Below are 20219 nucleotides of genomic sequence, written 5' to 3' on the forward strand. Positions count from 1 at the left end.
TTAATAAACAATGTTAAGTGCGATTAATATGGATGAGTAATATATAAGTATGTATGGAGGTAAAATTACTACCAATAAAGATTAATAAACTATTAATCTTTGTAAAATTAGTATACTTTATAATTACTTAAATAAGCTATTATCTAGTGTTTAAATTAATTACTATCTGACAAAGAATGCTTCTGAAGGAAAGAATATAAAATCCATTACTCATAAAATAATGTACCTTAAAATGTTAATGCTACTTACAGAATATAAAGTATAACAATTGCTAATTCTAACGTCAATTTGCATCAATCATATTTTTAGGCAGATAGCTTATAACAGACAAGTTAGTAGTGCTTATAAATAGCGTGAGAAAAATTCAAGCACTAAGTAGGACATGGAAACATTTGCGGGAAAGAGACTCTTGTAGAAATGTATTTATAGACTATCTTAATAAATCATTACGGTAACATTAGTAAAATTACAGACTCTTGTTAAGACAATACAATAAGCCATCCAGATCAAAAAGTCTATAAGTAATATATCATTCCTTTTTTCTACACTATCATTTCCTTAATTCCTATCTATCTTATCTTTCTCCATGGATATGAAACATGGGAATTTTGTCAGCTACTGTTCTGGTACTTTCTAATAACCAACAAGAAATTGGCTGCTTTAGTGGGAGTTAATAAGGTAATGACTTCATTTGTGTTTCTGAACTGGAGATTGAACAAAAAAAACCAAAACAATACGATGAATAATTTAGTGTAAATCAACAATTCCTAACTCTAAAATAAAAATTTAATTTAATTTTCAAAATTGACATTTTACTTACAAAAAATTTGCTTCAATTAGTATTTATATATTACTATTTATGATATACCATACATACAAAACTATTAATTTACAAAGGCTAACTAAACCAAAGCACATTTTAATATATTTTTTAAACTTATAATATATTCTTGGATCTTAAGTTGTTCATATAGCTGGTCACTTTCTGTGACTAGCGCTGCTGTTTTAAACTCTGGCATCAACTGATGTTACTGCTGACAAGTTTTTTTTTTGTTTATGAAGACACGTATTTAGGTCTTTGTAATTCAAACAAAACTACTAGCACTAAAATCAGTAAAGGATAAAGTGGAAAACAGCAGTAGTAGTCAATGAAGATGCAAAAGCAACTTATGGGAAAAAAATGTATACCAAGTGTTTTGATAACAGTTTAAAAATTGTTATATTAAAATAAATTAATATAACACAGGAAATTAACAATTATGAACAGGATACACACTGCTGATGTCATGGGACAAAAGTTACACATTTTGAATTTGCATGTGTAAATGTTCAAAAACTTTTTTATGTATATCTTATACTATTAACCCTGACCTTCAAGGTATATAAATTCTAATCCCCACTGTAGCCTTGCAGCTTAAGGAATACACTGTTACAGAATAGATTTGCTAAACTTTACATAGTAAGTATACTAAAAGCAGCAACTGCAAGTATATAACAAAATATTATTTAACTACAGAATTGCTCTAATATATAAAGCTAAATGAGTGTGACTATATTAATATCCATACTACTGATATAACATCATATATTTTAACATGCTCTGAAATATACAATATCATATCAGATATTAGAACTGTAAATCCAATGACAATTAAAATGCAAAATATAGAGAATTTAGGATAGAACAAGTTATCTTTATAAAAAATAAAAATTTGTGAAAATAGTTTGGTACTTTTTTCTGGACAATACTTCTAACATAAGCTTTTGGTTTACACGTAGGCAACAGTGGTTTATATAAAGAAATGAATGTAAAGGCCAATCTGGGAGTAGAATTGGAAGAGATTTATTAAGTCAGAAAGTTATACTAAAAAGGCTCAAAATAATAATAAACTTCTATTAATTTAGTTTATGTTTGAAGTTATACACTTTATAGACAGTAAAAATAAAAGATTAATGACAATAATTCATTACAAATAATTAATAACACAATGAAAAAAGTACAACAGCAACACAAAACTTGTTATCAGGTATTTATTATCTCAAGTTTTTTATGTTTTCAATAAAAAATTGTCAGACTCATTATTTTAATGACATACATTTAGATATTTGAAAGAAAAAAAAGAACTGCTATATATTTCTAAATATAAAAACATGACAAAAACAATAAAAATTACAAAACAGATTATTTTTACGTAAAAATAAAAAAAAGTTCACATTTATATGTTTTTATAATGGAATCGACTTCCTGGCATTCATCACCGATCAGTAAACATCAATAATTTTTTTGTAATAATAGCACTTATTAAATGACCTAAAAAATTCTTCAAATCGATTGCTTTTTAAAAATATAAAAGTTCAGTATATACATGCACATGAAGTATGAAATGTTAATAAAAATACGAAATATGAAACATGCTAACAATGAACTAAGCGTTACACATCAATGAAAATATCACTAAAAATCATATAAAAATAATATTGCATAAAAGGCAAGTAAACTTTATGCAATATACTAAACACAAAACTAATTGCTTTTACACAATTTTTGTGTAATCATTGTATTATTTAACTGATAAAATATGTATTATTGAGCAACTAACACAAAAATCATATGCTTCTCTATGATTATAATAATACAAGTATTTTTAATAATTACTTTTCAGTTGATGGTTATTATACATATTTACAAACGTATCACATATTTCGGTTTACACATTAAAAAAAAAACAAACAACAAAACAAATCTGCTTATTTTTAAATTGAAAAAATTCACTTCCATTTACAATTATGTTCTCTACGCGCATCTGGAACCAACTGGCTCCTAACACCACCAAGGAATTTATTAGTTGCAGCAGAAGCAAATACAATAGGTGCAACAACAGTGGGTGGTAACTGACGTAAAACACCACCCACAGCTCCGACTGCACCTTTTGTTTCATGTTCTGCGCTGGCAACCCGAACAAGAGTATGTGCTGTTTCTCCAAGACCCTATAAAAAAAGAGAATAAATGTACCTTACATAATAAAATCATTTCGTAATATAACTATATACATACATATATACACAACTCAGTAGCTTGCAAATTAATCCAAACACAAATATTATTTAATAAAAAGTATTTAGAAAAAATCATATCTGTACTATTTGTAAATATCTAATAATTATGTCTTTTATTCTTAATTACTTCAGGTACATGATTTGGCATCGATTCATCAAGGTACTATACATTTTTTTAATTTCTTCATAAAGAAACCATATCGATATTATTTTTTTTAATGAGGTCTATATTTGTGATACAATTCATTGTTGAGAGTTGCTTTTTGTCTATTGTCCAAAGATTTTCAATTGGATTTAAGTCTGTGTAGTTGCCAGGTCATGGGAGTAGTACCTTAATATTTTGTTCTTTGAAAACTTTTTCCACTTTTTTGGCATTATGACATAAAATCCTGTTAGAACCTTCTGCTACCTTGTAGAATTTGTTTTGAAATTGTGTCACAGCCCTTTCTTTTAGAATTTGATGTATCCATCACTTTTTAGCATACCATCTACTGTAAGTAATGAACAAGGGTCTTCAAATGTGAAACAACCCAAAACATTTTTTTCTGGGGATGTTTAACTGATTGTTGGATATGTGCTGGTGGTGTAGATGCTTTATCTAAAAGCATCTATTTGATGCTTTTATAACATATGGAACTCTTTGCCCCTGATGTGACTTGTTGGAAAACTTAACATTTTTCCAGTTAGCATATGGTTTGGCCCACACCTTTTTTGCAAATTGCTGGTATTAAAAAAGCTAATTTTTAGTTGGTCATTGAGCTTTCTGCCCCAGCTACAAGAAGTTAGCATCTAACAGTTGTCACACGTGTAAATCTGTACCACTTGCTGCTAGTTCTCGATTTAAATCCACAGCAGATAATTTTTGATCAAGTTTACATTTTCTCACGAATAACTGATCCTGTGTTGGAGGAGTTTTTCTTCTACTGTCACATTTGCTTTTCCTTTGAGGTGAAAAGGAATCAGTTTCTTTAATAGCATTCACTGTCCCTAGTCCAACACCACTCTGACGCTATTTGTTGTTGTGTCACTAGTATACTCGGAAAGAGAAACAATTTTTGAACACCTTCTTGGCGTTACATCCATAATTACATATTCAAGACAAACAGAACAAACAATACGAAAATATGATTTTGTAATAAAAAATTAAACAGACTTTCACAAAACACTTTTTAAATCATGAAAATTGCTAAATAACCAAAGAACAATCTGACATTACACAGACAATTTTAAAGAATGGCTATGGTCAAGTAGTGTAGCCACAACATAGGAAAAAAATCCCCGTTTCGAATTACTTTCCACACTATACACGCAAAAAATATTTAATTCAACTTTGAACATAATTACACAGCATAATGTAGATGATATACGGAATGGATAGGCATGCTCCACAGATAAAAAATTTTCTTACCCCAATTTAACTTGATGGATAAACAAAAATTATGACAGTTTCTGTCACATCACAAATACACCTCTACTGCTTAGTAAACAGTAGTCATTTCTCTCAGAAACAATAAACAACAAACAGGAATTTCAAGTGTCTAAATTTTATTTACAGCTCATCAATTTCAGCTTTTAAGTAGGGGTAAAGTATTCAGTAAAACAAAATTTTTTAATGATTATGCAACTTTTTATTAAGTTTGGACATATATATTTTTACAGACTGATACACGTATTCGGGGTTCAAATACCTAATTTATTTGATCAATTACTACAGATTTACTTAACTGTATGTTAAGTTAGTTCACATTCTTTAGATTTTATTTTTGCCAAAATTTTAAAAGGTATTTATAAAATTTAGTGAATTAACTTGAAATGAGTGATCATAAAAATTGAACAGCTTATCATGTGACAAAATATATATATATTGTTTTTACTGAATGCAGATAAATAGCTAGCTAACAAGTTGCACATTACAATAGTTAAAGTCATCATAAACAACTCTTTATTTTTATTCTAATATTGTATTTGTTACTTTAAAATTCATTTGTTTTGGTTCACAGGTTTTGAATTTTTTTTCAGAAAAAAAAATCATAACGTCTATTTTAAGTCGGTAGTTACAAACTTGGAAGTAATAAAATAAAGATGTCTACCTATTAAATTCTAACTGCTCTAAACATAGGCTAAGGTTTCACATATGATGGGAAAAGTATGACAGATTATTCAATTAAGGCATGCTTAGATGATATACCTGCTATCTACGTAAAATACTACCATCGCTTGGATCAATGCAGCAACTAACCAACATAGTATCCATAATGCATGAATTATAAAGACAGTGAAAGTCCAGTATAATGAGTTTGGATTATGAAGTCCTTTTATAAAACTATTTTTTCAAGACTTCATTTCAAATCTTTAGCATAAGAGAAATTTTATTTGCTGTCACATTTGGTTTTGACTGCAAGGTGAACATCAAATAATCTCCAAGTAGGTAACATGAAAATCCTCTAATTAATTCTTAAGTAAACGTTCAAAATACTGGAATTTTATAACCACATATCGAAAAAAAAAAAAACGGTGAATACCAAATACACTGTCTTAGTATAAACTAACTATCTGTATATTCACTATGCACATGCATAGTTAATATGTGGACTACCACAGCTCTGCAGCATATAAAAAGCTTCTTGGGCAGTCCTTTGTACTACCTTCACAAAATGATTACTGTGTTTCATTATTCTGTTTATAACTCCCTTCCTTTCTATTGGAATATAAAATGTTTATTTTATTAGCAAGGTATGCAGTACAATCCTAGTTCATTACAATGGTTTGAATAAAGTTTTTAAAATTATTTAACAAATGGTGGTATTTGGTCTGTCTAGGTTTTAAATAAAAATTAGCCCACTAATATGTTTATTTTTGGTTTTTAACTTGACAACAAATATATAAATTTACCAATAACATGTACACTGCATTGTTACTGAGAAAAAAAGGACATATCTGTACTTCGTTGACAGGGTACAAGTAAGAAAAATTTAATTTACACTCATTAATCCTTAATTACATGTAATTGAATGATTAATTTACCAACTTCCTTCCCAATATTTTTTATAAGTGCATAAGTTCCTGGTATTGCAATATAGTGGCAAATATTTAATTTATTGGTTGTTAATATTACTATTTTCATCTTTATAAAAACAATTTAAATGGCATAATTTTTATCCAAAATTTTATCGTTCTGTACACATCTATACGAAGAACTCTGAATACTCATACTTACCCTACTCACATTTACATGACCATCAATAAATGATTAAAACAAAATGCAATCCTATATATCTACGTATTCAGTTAGAAGAAATGAATAATCCGTTCACAATCTCAGTTATGAATTTCAGAGAAGTTATACAGTTGCAAATAGCCTTGTGATCTGTACCAGGTAATATATTCTTTATACTAATAATTTGTCATGTTTACAAGCATTAAATTAATGTATAATCCACATTAAATATTTAAATCATTTAAAAAGTGTAAATATCACAGGAAATGTTATAAATGATAAAGAGGTGACAAAATGTTTTGGTTATTCAAAACTACCCGTTTTTATTGATAAAATGAGAATTAATTTTTTTCTCATTTTCTAACATTTCAACTACTCTTGTGAAAAATTATGGCTGCATTTTTTGTATCATAATCTCAGAAAAGAGACTTGGATTGTTTTTTAATCATTTAATATGTTGGTATAGTGATGTCCTGTGCATTTCATTATGTTTAAGATTGATAAGGAGTTAAAAGTTCACAAGCAAGAATGTTATTACACCCATTTGTGAGTGCTATACATTTTTATTGTTATGTTAAGTGATTTTATTGTTAAATGTTCTTCAAATGACCTCAAGGTGTTAAGAAATACGAATCATGGTGCTAAAAGTTGGAAATTTTAAGTAAGGTTGGGTGGCTTGGATGTAAATCAAATGTCGACAAGTTTTGGTTTTCAGCATGTTTTAAAACTGTTACATATTGAGTTTAATGCACTGTATATCATTTATAATATATATTAAGTATATTGTTAAATACTAAATCAGAATTAAAGGCTGATTTCTTTAAAAAATTCCAGAGATCAGTATTTAAATATGTAATTATAAATACTTTATTTAGTAATTTTATCTGCCTGCTTTCATAAGTTAGTATAAATGGTGAAAACAAAAAAAAAATTATGGGAATTGATCCAGTCTTCTTTTCTAATATTTGTGTAAAATACCCAGAAAAGATATAATAAAAATCTTTATCATCATCTTACTGTAAAGAACTTTTGCTGTACTTAAGAAAGTACAAATATTAATGTTTAGAACTTTTAAATTAGATTCAAAAAATAAATATTACTGATTAAATAAAATATACTTATCTTTTATACATAGATGTAGCAGCCATTAGGTAAATTAAATATATAAGCATTATACAAAAACTCATCAAAGATGAAAAAATCTTCAATTTGTGAAATGAGGATGTGCGTATTATGTGTGTAAAATGTGGTTCTTATATAGACTCAACTGACCCAATCCTGAGCCAGTATCCTACAACTGTATTCCAACAACTAGAGTACTAGTGCGTCGATCTAACACAAAAACTAACTACATTTTAATTTAAGTGTTGGATACAGGTACAGCATCAAAAAGCAACTATTAAACAGCTAGCCTACAACAATATTACCACTTAACCTTCAGTACTTTTTTAATTAAATTTTTTTCAAAAATTATATCCAATTTTCAATTAATTTCTACTGATAATGAATATTTTAATCTAGCCTATCACTATGTACATCTTTCTCTATAAGCTTCATATGCTTTGATCATTCTTCTAAAACACATTCTACTCTCTTCAATATGCTTTACTGTCAAGCAACTAACTCTGAATATCTTATCATAAATTCATTCAAATATTTTCATTTAGTTAGTCGTTTTAGCGAAACTAAGATACAAATATCTTAGTTTCGCTAAAACTTACCAAATATTTAAATTTTCAACTTAACAAATACTTACATTTTCTTCTGTATTTAATTATTCTTTACTTCTATACATTACAAAAACAAATTAAGCTATCAAGTACAAAAGAGATGTATATAAAATGAATAAAAGATATTTTTTTTTTTTTAGAGATATTAGTAAAAGTTGAATGTAATATTTAAGTAAACAATTATTGCAGTAAAAAAATGATTGGCTTTTATAAATTGATGATAAATATACCCTAGATGACAATTCTCAATGACTGAAAAAAGTAAAAAATATAACTGTCAAAGTGTATTATAAATGAAACAGACAGAGAAAGAAAAATAACAGCATTATTCATAGATCATTAGACAGAAACAATCATGAGTGTTAATTTTTCCTTTAATAATCTCTTGCTCAACACCACAAATACTCTCTAATTCAGTAACCACTTTTACTTTAATGAACTTAACTTAGAAAAAAATTAGCTTATTAGCTTTATGTTAATTTTATATATATATATTAAATAACAACCAAACACAGTAAAAGAACCTAAAAAATTAATACCAAAAGTAGACTTTCACAAGATTACACATCATCAGTCAGTACAAAATTCCAAAAAATAAAAACAAAAAATAAATAAAGCTAAAAATTTAGAAAACATAAACCCTAATAACCACAAAACTTGAACAATATAACTCAATGTCAACTGGCATGATAATTGATTTATAATGTCACGCAACTACATCTGTAAATACTGTTGCTAACTGCTACAATCAACTACGTCTTTAATTTCAAAGATGATCTGTTGATTTATTTCATACCTTTGTTTAAATTTATAAATATAATATTTTTCAAGTATATCCATTCTTCTATTGTTACAAATTTCCAAAATTTCTAAATTATTTTTATTATCAGTAATATTGTGCCTACACAACAAACAAATGGTCAGCCACATTAGACATACCTCTCTTTCCGTTTCTGTAAGCACTGCAATGTTCTATAAATTTTTTTTTAAAAGATCTGATAGTTTTACCAATATAGATTTTATTACATTTAATTTTATATATTTCCCTTAAATCAGTTTTATTATTATTATACTAAATATTTTATAATATGGTTATTTGGTTTGTTATTTGAATTTTCACAAAGTTTTACACATATATACAGGAGATATTAAAAAATTAAAGACAAACTGATGTAGAAATGAAACAGTTTGTAGGAGGAGTTTTGTACTTTCATGACTTTATTAGGTTGGCATTACTGGGATGAGCTGAAAACATCTGACGGATAAAAACTGTTTTGTTTATAACCTCAATATTGCATTTAACAATGGAATGTTCGCTTGAAGTTTCCACATTAGTTGAACAATGTTCAGTGATCCATTTTTTGTTTCTGAAAGTGAAAAACTAGATAAAACTCTTTTCTAGAATGATTTTACAGTATGGTGAAAGTTGTATGAACTGGAGACATTTTTCTAAGTGGGTAGAACAGTTCAAAAATGGTCAAACCTGTGACTGCTGAGCAACGTCTTGGCTGGTCAGTTGAAGTGTCGACTACTTTGCTTGAAACCTGCACTGATGACATTATTTGTAAAGACTGACGTATTACTACAGTTGAACATATAACAAAATCAGTTGCAGTAAGTGTTGGCACAGTTCATAACGTTATCAGTAACAAGCTCAAGTACAGCAAAAAAGTGCAAAGTGGGTCTCAAAAAAAGTTAACGCAACACAAGGAAACAAGACTCAAAGTGTGTACAGACTTGAAAGAATGCTATGAAAGGGAAGGCGACTGTTCTAAACAAGATTTTAATGTCTGATGAAACTTGGGTTCACCATTTTGAACCAGAGTCCAAAAGACGAAGCATGGAATGGAAGCACATCCAGCTCACCTGTCCGAAAAAAATCCAGAATGCAAGCATCAGCAGGGAAAAGTCATGTCTTTTGTAATTATTTGGAAAATCAGCATACAATAAACAGTGTCTACTACTCAGATATGCTGATGAAAAAAGTAAAACCAGCAATGAGAGAAAAACATCACAGATCTCAAAGAAAAGGTGTGATATTGCTACATGACAATCCTTGCCCTTACACCGCCCAGCTGACCCATGAAACCACTGGAAAAATGGGATGGAAGATACTACCATGTCTTCCGTATACTTCAGATTTAGCTCTCTCGGATTTTCATTTGTTTGGTCCACTTAAGGTGGCATTACATGGAAAAACATTCAGTAACAACTAGTAGATCAAAGAATTTGTGGTAAAATGGCTCAAACAAGACAAAGATTTCTTTGCAACAGGTACAAAAAAAACTAGTTCATCGTTGGGACAAGTGTATTAACATTGGTGGGGATTACATCGAGAAGTAGTAAAAGTCTCATTTTGTAAAAATACAGTTTTTTCTACATCAATTTGTCTCTTTAATTATAGAATGTCCCTCGTATATATATTAATTGTTTATAAATAAAAAATCACCATATACACACATATATAAAAAGTAAGATTGATCTCAGCTTAAGTGTTATCTTTTCTTATTCAAGGCCTTTTCGGATCTACTGGATCCATCATCAGTTGTTAAGATAATACAATTAATAAAACAGGTATTAAGGCAAAACTAACTCGTAATCCAATGTTAAAAACAGATGTAAACATACATTTTTTGGATATAAATATAAAAATTAATAATAACCAGATTGAAATGAGCATATACAGGAAACCAACCAGCAATAATACAACTATTCATAAGAGCTACTTTAATAATCCATGGTCGCATAAAATGGACACTTACTCTGCTATGATACATAGAGCTGTGGTTTATTCACATAGTAATAAAGTGATTTTAAATAACGAACTGAGATGTATGAAAGTATAGTTTTGCACAATGGCTACAATAAATTTTGTTAACAGTATTTACAAGTGATATTTGAATAGGAAATATAAATAACAAGGACACCCTTGTTCCAATAAATCAGTCTAAAAATTATAAGTTATATTTTATACAGTTATATAAATGAATATCACATATAAAATAGTGAAGGTTTATAGTAAAGAAAAATATACAATCACATATAAACTAGTGAATAACATTTCAACAAAATTCTTTAGTTATAACTCAACCTACATCTTTGACAAATTCAACTTGAGCGGCACATATAGCATTAAGTGCACAGACTGAGATGCCATATATATTGGAAAAACCAATAGGTCATTCAAGGCAAGATTCTCAGAACATCTGAGGGGATTCAAGAATAAGAAGAAATGTTTTAAAAACATGGTGGATCTCTTGATTTTGAATTGACAGAATTACAAGCATAGCGGATAATCTTGAAATATTAGAAGTTTGTAATGTTAAAAGCAAACTAAAGAATTTAGAAAAATATTACATTTATAAATACAAGGACTTAAATTTAGTGAACCATCAAACCACATTTCGAACATGACAATCTGTTTAAATTGACTATAATATCTACACAATGACATCTGTTTTTATCATCTGATTACAATTTTAATTAGTTTTACCTTAGTGACCAAATACCTTATTAACTGTGTTACCTTAACTGATACAGTGGGTCGAAAAGGCCTTCTTGAATAAAAAAAAGATTTTAACACTAAGGTGAGATCAATCTTATTTTTTATATACGTATGTATATGATGATTTTTAAACTATAAATAATTTCATCCGGAGGTCCTGGGTTCGAATCAGGCAAGGCATTTTCACACGCTACATTTGTCATTCATCTCATCCTCTGAAGCAATACCTAATGGTGGACCCAGAGGTTAAAAAAAAATATATATATATAAATAATTAATTGTGATCTGACACACAGGACAATGTTTAAAAAATTAAACATATATATAAAATTAATAATACATCTTGAGTATATGACAATAATTAAAACTAACCTCTCTAACTAGTGAAATAGCAGTTGATACACCTTCTCTTATATCAGCAGGTTGACTGCGTGTTTTCCCATCTTGTTTTTTTCGGACACTTGGTCCTGGTGATACCATATCAAATGCTGTTTCAGCTACACTCTATAAAATAAACACAAAATACAATACACTAATTTTATCTTTAAAATATACCATAATAATGTTATTAAAGTAATTGCAAACTTTGCCGTAGAAGACATTGCAGTGTATCTTCTTCAAATATTTAAAAATGATATGAAGCAAAAACAATTGCACTTGGTTTTGAATTACAAGAGCCATTCCAGAATTTCTATGGATTTTATGATATACTTAAATCAAGATATTTATGATACTTTACTTATAATATTATGATACTTTTTATGTCAAGATATTTATATTACTGTCAATAACTACATTCAGATACTGGTACTGTGACAAGCTTTTTAAAGAATTTCAGGTTACCCAGCTAGACTTTCAACTCTGTTAAAAGAAGAGTAGTGTATAGTGTAATAAAGTCTGGGCCGCAGAAGGGATGGTTAGAAATTTTCCACCTGAACAATTTCAACAAGCAACATTCTGATTTTTTTGGTTCAGGTTCTGTGAATTTTATCAACAAAATTCTTGTGCCCTCAAAGGACTACAGCTACACAACTATTGGTTTGGTAGTGGCAGATTGAACACTTCATGTTGTTAGGTGCAACTGCATCCATTGTTTGCACTACTTCTTAATCACTTAATTTATAAACTTAAACTTAACCCGCAACATCTTGTCAGATTCTGTCAAGGTAGGTTCCTTTTAGGCAGTACTCTTTTAATTGTATACAACTGTAGTTTGTTAAGGCATACCAAATGACTTAATGCACATTCTTCAGAATAAAAACAAAAACAATAAAAGTTTAAAGCTAAGACAAAACATTAATTACTTTTAAAGTGACTAATTAAAAAACAGACTTGTCATAAATCAAAATTAAATAAAAGTTACTAAAATTGCAGGTTAATTAAAACAGAATTGGCTAGGCTTGAATAATATGTAGATCAAATGTAACAATGATTAGTTTAATAGAAGAGAGGCTAATACATTGTAGAAATAAAATACTACATTCCAGACTATACTATATCACTGAACTAGCTGATACATTTATGCTTCAAATAGAAGAATACTGATTTTTCAATTTTCCTTTTCATTTCTTTTCCTTTTTGAATTCAAGAAAACATTGTTTGCACATCAACATGCAATTTGTGTAGAGAAAAAACTTGTATAGTCCATATGTTGAAGTTTTGTCCTTCATATGATACTCTGATTAGAATATTTCCATTTCTTTTGGAACAAAAACAAGAATTAGAGAATCACTTATTCCAGTTTCATCCTCTGAAATAGAGGAAATCATATAATCTGTCATACATCTTCAAATAATTTTATAATAAGCATTATAACAAAAATCTAACTTCTGTTTAAGGTGTTCAAAATACCCATGGAGATTAAGATATCCGTGCATATTCTTTTTAAACCTTCTTTTGAGATGCAGCATACTGTATGACTTTTTAACAATGTATACTCCCCCTGCACCTGTTAAGCAACTTTTTTTCAGTTTGAAGATCACACTGTAGATTCTGATTTCAAAATTCAATTTCAAATTTTTAGAACTTCATTTACTTTTGTTTGCTCAAGAAGTGGTATATACTCTATAACTCACTGGAGGTCTGTTAACATATCTACCATTTTTTCATACTTCATTTTTAATCTGGACTCTTATGCTAACAATTCTCTGCTGATAAATTTTCTGAAGAGATATTAATTCCTGAAAAGCAACAGATTACAAAAATAAGCATTTCTTCCTCTTTGATGTGGATAAACAAACAACACTTTAAATGTTTATTAAAACAGAAGCCCACAATTTAGCGCAATATTGCTGGAATTATTTTTCCTAGAGTTAAATGATTTATTTATTACCGGTGGATAACAAAACTTACAGGAAAAATAAAAACTACTCTGAATTCAGATTTTTTTCTTTTAGGGATGGTTCAAAGTGAAAACTGGAGAAGCAGTTATAGGATCAATGGCACTATCACATTCTTAATTTGAAGCTTCTATATTTTTATATTTTGTATAGAAAAAGTATGCACCTCTTTCTACATCAGGGTGGGAGAGGATGTTTTCTGAGGAATGAATGTGCCAAATCTTGGCTCTTTTGATATTCAGGAAAAGTGTTATTTTTAAGTGATTTGATGGTGATGGAGTATCTATTAAAATATACAGAATGTTACTAAACTTTACGGATATACTCCTCTGATTAAAATAATGAAAAAAAGTTAAAAATTAATGAACATCAATTTTTACACATATTATTCTGGAGTCATGGCCAGTCAAACATGTCTAACCCTTTTTTCTTAGAGGCAAAACAATATGATATTCCACTATTGAGGCTAAATTATGTAATTTCATATAAAGAATTTTTAAAAGTTGGTTTGAATGTTAAGAACAAATACATTTTGAGAAATTTCTATGAAATATTATTTTAAAAAGCAATAAAATATTTAACTTTCTTCATCTCTTACAAAGGTTTTTTCATAAATTCTAAATAAATATTTATTTCTAAGAATTTGCTTTTTTGATACATAATCTTATAAACAATAAAAGAAAGTCATAGACATGCGATCTTAGTTATTTAGTAACTAAGAATTTTGTTCAGTCTGAAATAATCCTAATAACTTTCACCATGTTAATACTGGTATTTTATTAATACAATATAAATAGTTTTAAGTTCTTCAGAAATACAGAGTTTAGTTCAGTTTTCAAGTGTTAACCCTGTATTTAAAAAATGATAAAATTCCTATTTTTAACCTACAAACTATCTACAAAGATTAAATGTGATACATAAACATAAAATTATATTACTCAGAATAAAAAATAAATGCCCTAAGCAAAATAAATATAATAATATTATGATACTATGTAACAATAAATGATCACTATTAACTTGATTTTCAAAACCGAAGATCTAATAAAGGAATTGGTTGCTAGGTTAAAAAATGGTAGATCTTCTAAAAAGCCAAGTCTGATCTTTAAAGCAATATGCTGTATCATACGCTTTTTAATCTAATAGAAATTGAACTAACATGCCTGAAATAAGTACTGATCAATCTGACAGCAAGTACATTATAGGATGTTACATGATATTGAGTTCAACCTTTGAAAAATGTAGAGTTAACTAAGGAAACTTTACTCATTGATATTCTATTCATTAACTTGCCTTTATTTTCAAGGAGTTACTGCTCAAGAAGTTCTAATGTAAAACAAATCAGGTAGTTAGGTACTGATGTTAAAATCTCATAATACTAAACTCAAATAATAAAACTAAAATAAAATAATAAACTCCTTTAAATTATATAAAATTATTTTTAAATATACAAAAAATAACATTATGGTAAAAGTAAATAAATTGAAACAATTTAAACAAATTATACATAAACTACTATACAATGTAAAACTATAAACATACAAAAATTTAATTAATAAGTGTATGAGAAAAGTTAAGAGTAAACAAGCAATTAATTAATAGAGTGTTTAATTTGTTAATAGAAATTGCATAAGGCAGAACTAATAATACTGCACTAAAAAGAAGTTTGATACAAACACAGAAGAAATTAAAAACTGCATTTAACAATGCACCGGACAATTCACATGACAGTTGTAAATTCAATTGTAACCATACATCTATAAATTCAAGTACAATGATTTTATTTAATGTTATTAAGGTATCTAATCAAAATTTTAATCTTGAAAGGTCAATAAGAGCAAATTATTATTAAAAAAGAAAACAAAACATTATTTTGGATTTACTTAAAAACAGTTATAAAAAGAACAAATTAATAAGAAACTTTGCTGCTAATGCTACTATCCTGTTACTAATTTCTAATAAGCTAAGTAGGGCACAGTAAACCATAATATAGTTTTAAAACCCTACAGGCTACATGATGCATAGTTTTTAAATTCTCTACCAGTTCCTTCAAATCAGTGTTGAAAATTAAAAAAGAATGAAACACTATTATTAGAATATTTAGGAACTGATTGATAAAGAAGATTTAATTAATGTCTGTTCAGACAACATGGTATAATAAGGATATACAGATAATCATGCAGCATTTACTGGCTATCAGATAAATAAAAGTATGTCTGAAGTGTATGGGAAGAACAGAAAGGTATAAATTCTGACAATTTTTTTGTGGGTATAAACAATAGATATTACCTGTATGGCTTGTACTAGTCTAGTAGTGATTTCCAGAGCAGCCATGGCAGTTGATGTTGTAAACGAATTAGCTCCTCGTTGCAATCCTCTAACTATGCGCCCATCTTTTTGATACTGTTCAATTGGAAGCCAAAAGAGATCTATTATTCCCTGGACTGAAACATAAAAATATAATTATACACATGCAAGAAATACACATAAAAAACTTTCACTAATCATAAGATATGGTTTTAATTTCTTAACAATGTTTTACATAAAAGCAGACTGAAAATTATAATGCTTAAAAGTTGCAAGTAATAGTTAATATATGCACTCTGATATCTTATATTAGTGCGTGGGAAACGGGGAATTGGAGATACTAGGAATGGTTTACCTGAGTTTTCTTAAAAAAAATAATTTGCATAAAAGAAAAAAGTGTCTATCAGGGTACCCACTGAATTTTAAAATTTGTTTTTCTGGACTTTCACTGACCAATTTAGTAAAAATTTCCTGATTTTCATGTTACGCTATTGCCGATTACTTTGCAACATATACAGATTTTTATTTTTTTGCAACCTTCACCATCCCCATAGCTGCCCAACTCATGCCTTTTTTTATTATTTATTATTAGATTACTTTTAAAGTTTATTTTTTAATGATTTTTTACAATATACATTTAAAATTGGGCTAATTTTTTATGTTAAATTGTTTCAGTAAATTACATTGCAAAGTACAAAAAAAAACATTTAATAAGTTTCTTGCATAAAACTTAACATTATGGTAACTAAAGTAAAATAGATAAGAAACTTTTAAAAATAATTGACTCGCACCTAAGATTGTTAAAAATTTTTTCACAAAAATTAGCCTATATTATTTTGAAAAGTAAACTATTTAATAACTTGATTTACATAAAAATGCTAAGAAACACAGATTTCAATTAACAAATTATATATGATCACAACTTAAAGGAAAACTAAAAGTAATACACATAAGAATACTAGAACAAAACACCTTATTTTGTACAGAAAACATTATTAACATTTCTTCAAAAATATTTTGTCATTATTATTCTAATGTATTTGCAGAAAGCCATCAAAGTATGGCACAAGGCCATGATTAATGACTTATAAAAGCATTTAGTAGTGCCAAGCTGGAATTTTGATGCTATGCAACTACCAGGAAACATAATTTTAAAAGTTGCACCAACATCTTCACATGAACTTAAGGATAACTTATTTTATACAACATTGAGAACCCACATAATTTCTGTCTTAGAAACATCGTCTTTATAACAAAAAGAAGTAAATCTGTTGTCATTTTGCGTAAATAAGTTTATTGAAGGCTGAAAACTCCTTATCTTAATAATTTCATAATGCTACTTCCCTTTACTGTGTGAAGTCACTGCCTTTCGGCCCATATTGCACAGTCCAAAATATTTTTTACACAAATCACAAAAAGTACGATATATATCTCTACCTCTTCTCAACCGACTGAATTCTAGGTGTAAGTTTATATCTAACCACTGGTAGTAAACAGTCTTTTTAGATGCCATTCAAAAGCAATTAATTACCTAAAATATAAAAAAATATATCATGCTGGTTTGAGAGGAATTCCAAGAAAACACTTAACAACCTTCAAATTTTTCACTGTTAACTTTTAATGAAAAAATTAACTTTATATTTGAATGTTCCTCCTTTAATAAAAAAATAATAATTAGGGAATATAATTAATGTAGTTGCAATGTGCTGGACGATGGGGTTGCCACTTTCCGATGCCAGGAAAGTATATCAAATATATTTTGGCATTACTTAAAATGCTTTATTAATAACTAACACTATTAAACTTAATTTGGTAACAAAAATGCATTCTCTAAAATTTTTCGCAGTTTTTTTGCATGACAACACTTGTTCTCACAGAGCTCAAAAACTTCTGAATTATTACCAATGGGACATTTTTGATCATGCACCTTACAGCCTGGACTTGATGCCAAGTGATTTTCATCTCTTCACTTGCATGAAGAAAAGGATCACTTCGCAGCACTTTGATGATGATGACAAACTTCAAAATGCCGTGAAAGGATGGCTAGGTACCCAGGCAGCTGAATTTTATGAAGATATTTGTAAATTAGTGAAACGCTATAACAAATGCTTGAATTTAAATGGTGACTATGTTGAAAAATAGTTAAAAGCTGTTGCTTTTAGTAGTATATGATAAAATATTTTTTTCTAAGCAGGGTTTTTATTTTTAGCCAAATGGAGGTTATTTTCTGACCTCATATTTACGTTATTCTTCTTTTTTCCATATCTACTTTACTTTTATTTTGTTTAAGTATTCTTATTAACTCGATATAATTATATCAATTATTTTTTAGAATAATAATTAACTAAGTTTATAATAATTCTATAAAATAAAGAATAAAGTACAAGCTAGTAAACTTACATAGCTGAATAAGTGAATGAATAGGTCCAACGCCTCCAATAAGATTTGGTAATTGATTTTTCTTTATATCTTGAAACCATTCAGTGAACATATAAGACAGTAGCTTTTCTAAACCTAGAAGACTAAAGATTTAAAAAATAACTAAATTAATGTAGATATTCAATAAAAATTTCATTACAGTTAATTAAAAAATTGATCAAGAATAAGAAATCCAGGAAAAATAGGTAATTAACCCAGAATAATTTATTATATATTCTATTTTCCATCATATCAGTTAATACACTCATGTTCACAGATACTTCCTCCCATGTTATAAATCTTTAAATGTAAAAAATATTTGATAAATTCGCAGATAAATTAAACACTGTGATTACAAAATTACTGAACTGCTATCCATTATAATAATTTCAGTTTTAGGGAGTTAAAGGAAATTTATTCACAATACTGGTAATGAAAACATCTGTCAGAGTAAATTTTTTTAAAAGTAAATAGAAATCTAGGGAATTTTTATAATTTGTTACTCATTAATTTCTGCATCAGAAAAAAATTTAAATTCATCATTGTCATCTAAAATAGGGGACTCAAAGTGTTTTTTTTTTTTAAATGATAACCAACTATGAATCACAAATTAAAGATTAACTACACCTGGAAACCACTCAAGTATAGTATCGATTAATGAAAAAGAATAAATTGCACTATATTCAGTAATGTGCAAATTAATCCAAACACAGGGAATTTTTTATTACCTTGTGGCTACACCCATTCTTTAAGTTGTCTGTGCAATTGTTCTTTGGTTAGTTCATACCTTTCATGTTATAAATAGTGTTTTGTAAAAGTTTATTTAATTTTATTAAAAAATCATATTTTGTAGTTTTTGTTCTATGTGTCTTAAAAAATATATAATAATAGACAAACTCCAAGAAAGTGTTCGAAAATTGTTCCTCTTTCTGAGCAAACCAGTATGACACAATGGCAAATAGTTTCTGATGGTGGTGTTGGACTTGCAACATTGAATGCTATTTTAAAACAATTTAAAGAAACTGGTCCCTTTTCACCTCAAAGGAAATAAAAATGTGGCTATGAAAGAAACACTATTTCAATACAGGGGCTATTTGTGAAAAAAAAAGTAAACTTGATCAAAAATTATCTGCTGCAGACTTAAATCAAGAATTGGCAATTAACTGACAACAGTTAGATGCTGACTTCTTGCAGCTGAATGGAAAGCTGCTTTTTTGCTTTTTTTTTAGCAAAAAATCAGCTTTTAACACCAGAAATGTGCAAAACAGGACATGCTTACTAAACCAAAGAAGAGTGGAAAAATAATATGTTTTCTGACAAATCACACTTATATGTTCGGAGGCAAAGAGTTCCACACATTAGAAAAGCATCATATGAAAATACATCACTGACTAATACCCAACAATCCCAGATAAAACAAGGTTTTGAGATTTATTGACATTTGAAGGATGTTCATTACTTCCAGTACATGGTATTTCAAAAGTGATGGATATAACAAGATTCTAAAGGAAAGGGTTATTGACATAAGATTTGGCATCATGCCATACTGCCAAACAGTGGAAAAATTTTTATGAGAACGAAACATTAAAGAGAGCTCTTGTGGCACTTTTCAGATTTAAACCCAATTGAAAATCTTTGGGCAATAA

The 20219-nt window shown here is 28.2% G+C and overlaps 1 protein-coding gene across 1 annotated transcript in view; it reads right to left on the minus strand.

The window, feature by feature from the left end:
* Positions 1-2017: 2017 nt before the first annotated feature.
* The window catches only part of Atg2 (Autophagy-related 2), a 173078-nt gene continuing 154876 nt past the window's right edge, over positions 2018-20219 (minus strand). Inside the window, exons 34-37 of the mRNA XM_075367443.1 lie at positions 18556-18677; positions 16138-16292; positions 11882-12013; positions 2018-2988 (exon numbers count right to left, since the gene is read on the minus strand). Of these exons, the coding sequence (XP_075223558.1) occupies positions 2770-2988; positions 11882-12013; positions 16138-16292; positions 18556-18677 (628 nt within the window). The 3' untranslated portion in view covers positions 2018-2769. The remainder of the gene's footprint in view (positions 2989-11881; positions 12014-16137; positions 16293-18555; positions 18678-20219) is intronic.

Source organism: Lycorma delicatula, chromosome 5, assembly GCF_047948215.1.
Source record: "Lycorma delicatula isolate Av1 chromosome 5, ASM4794821v1, whole genome shotgun sequence".
Lineage (NCBI taxonomy): Eukaryota > Metazoa > Arthropoda > Insecta > Hemiptera > Fulgoridae > Lycorma > Lycorma delicatula.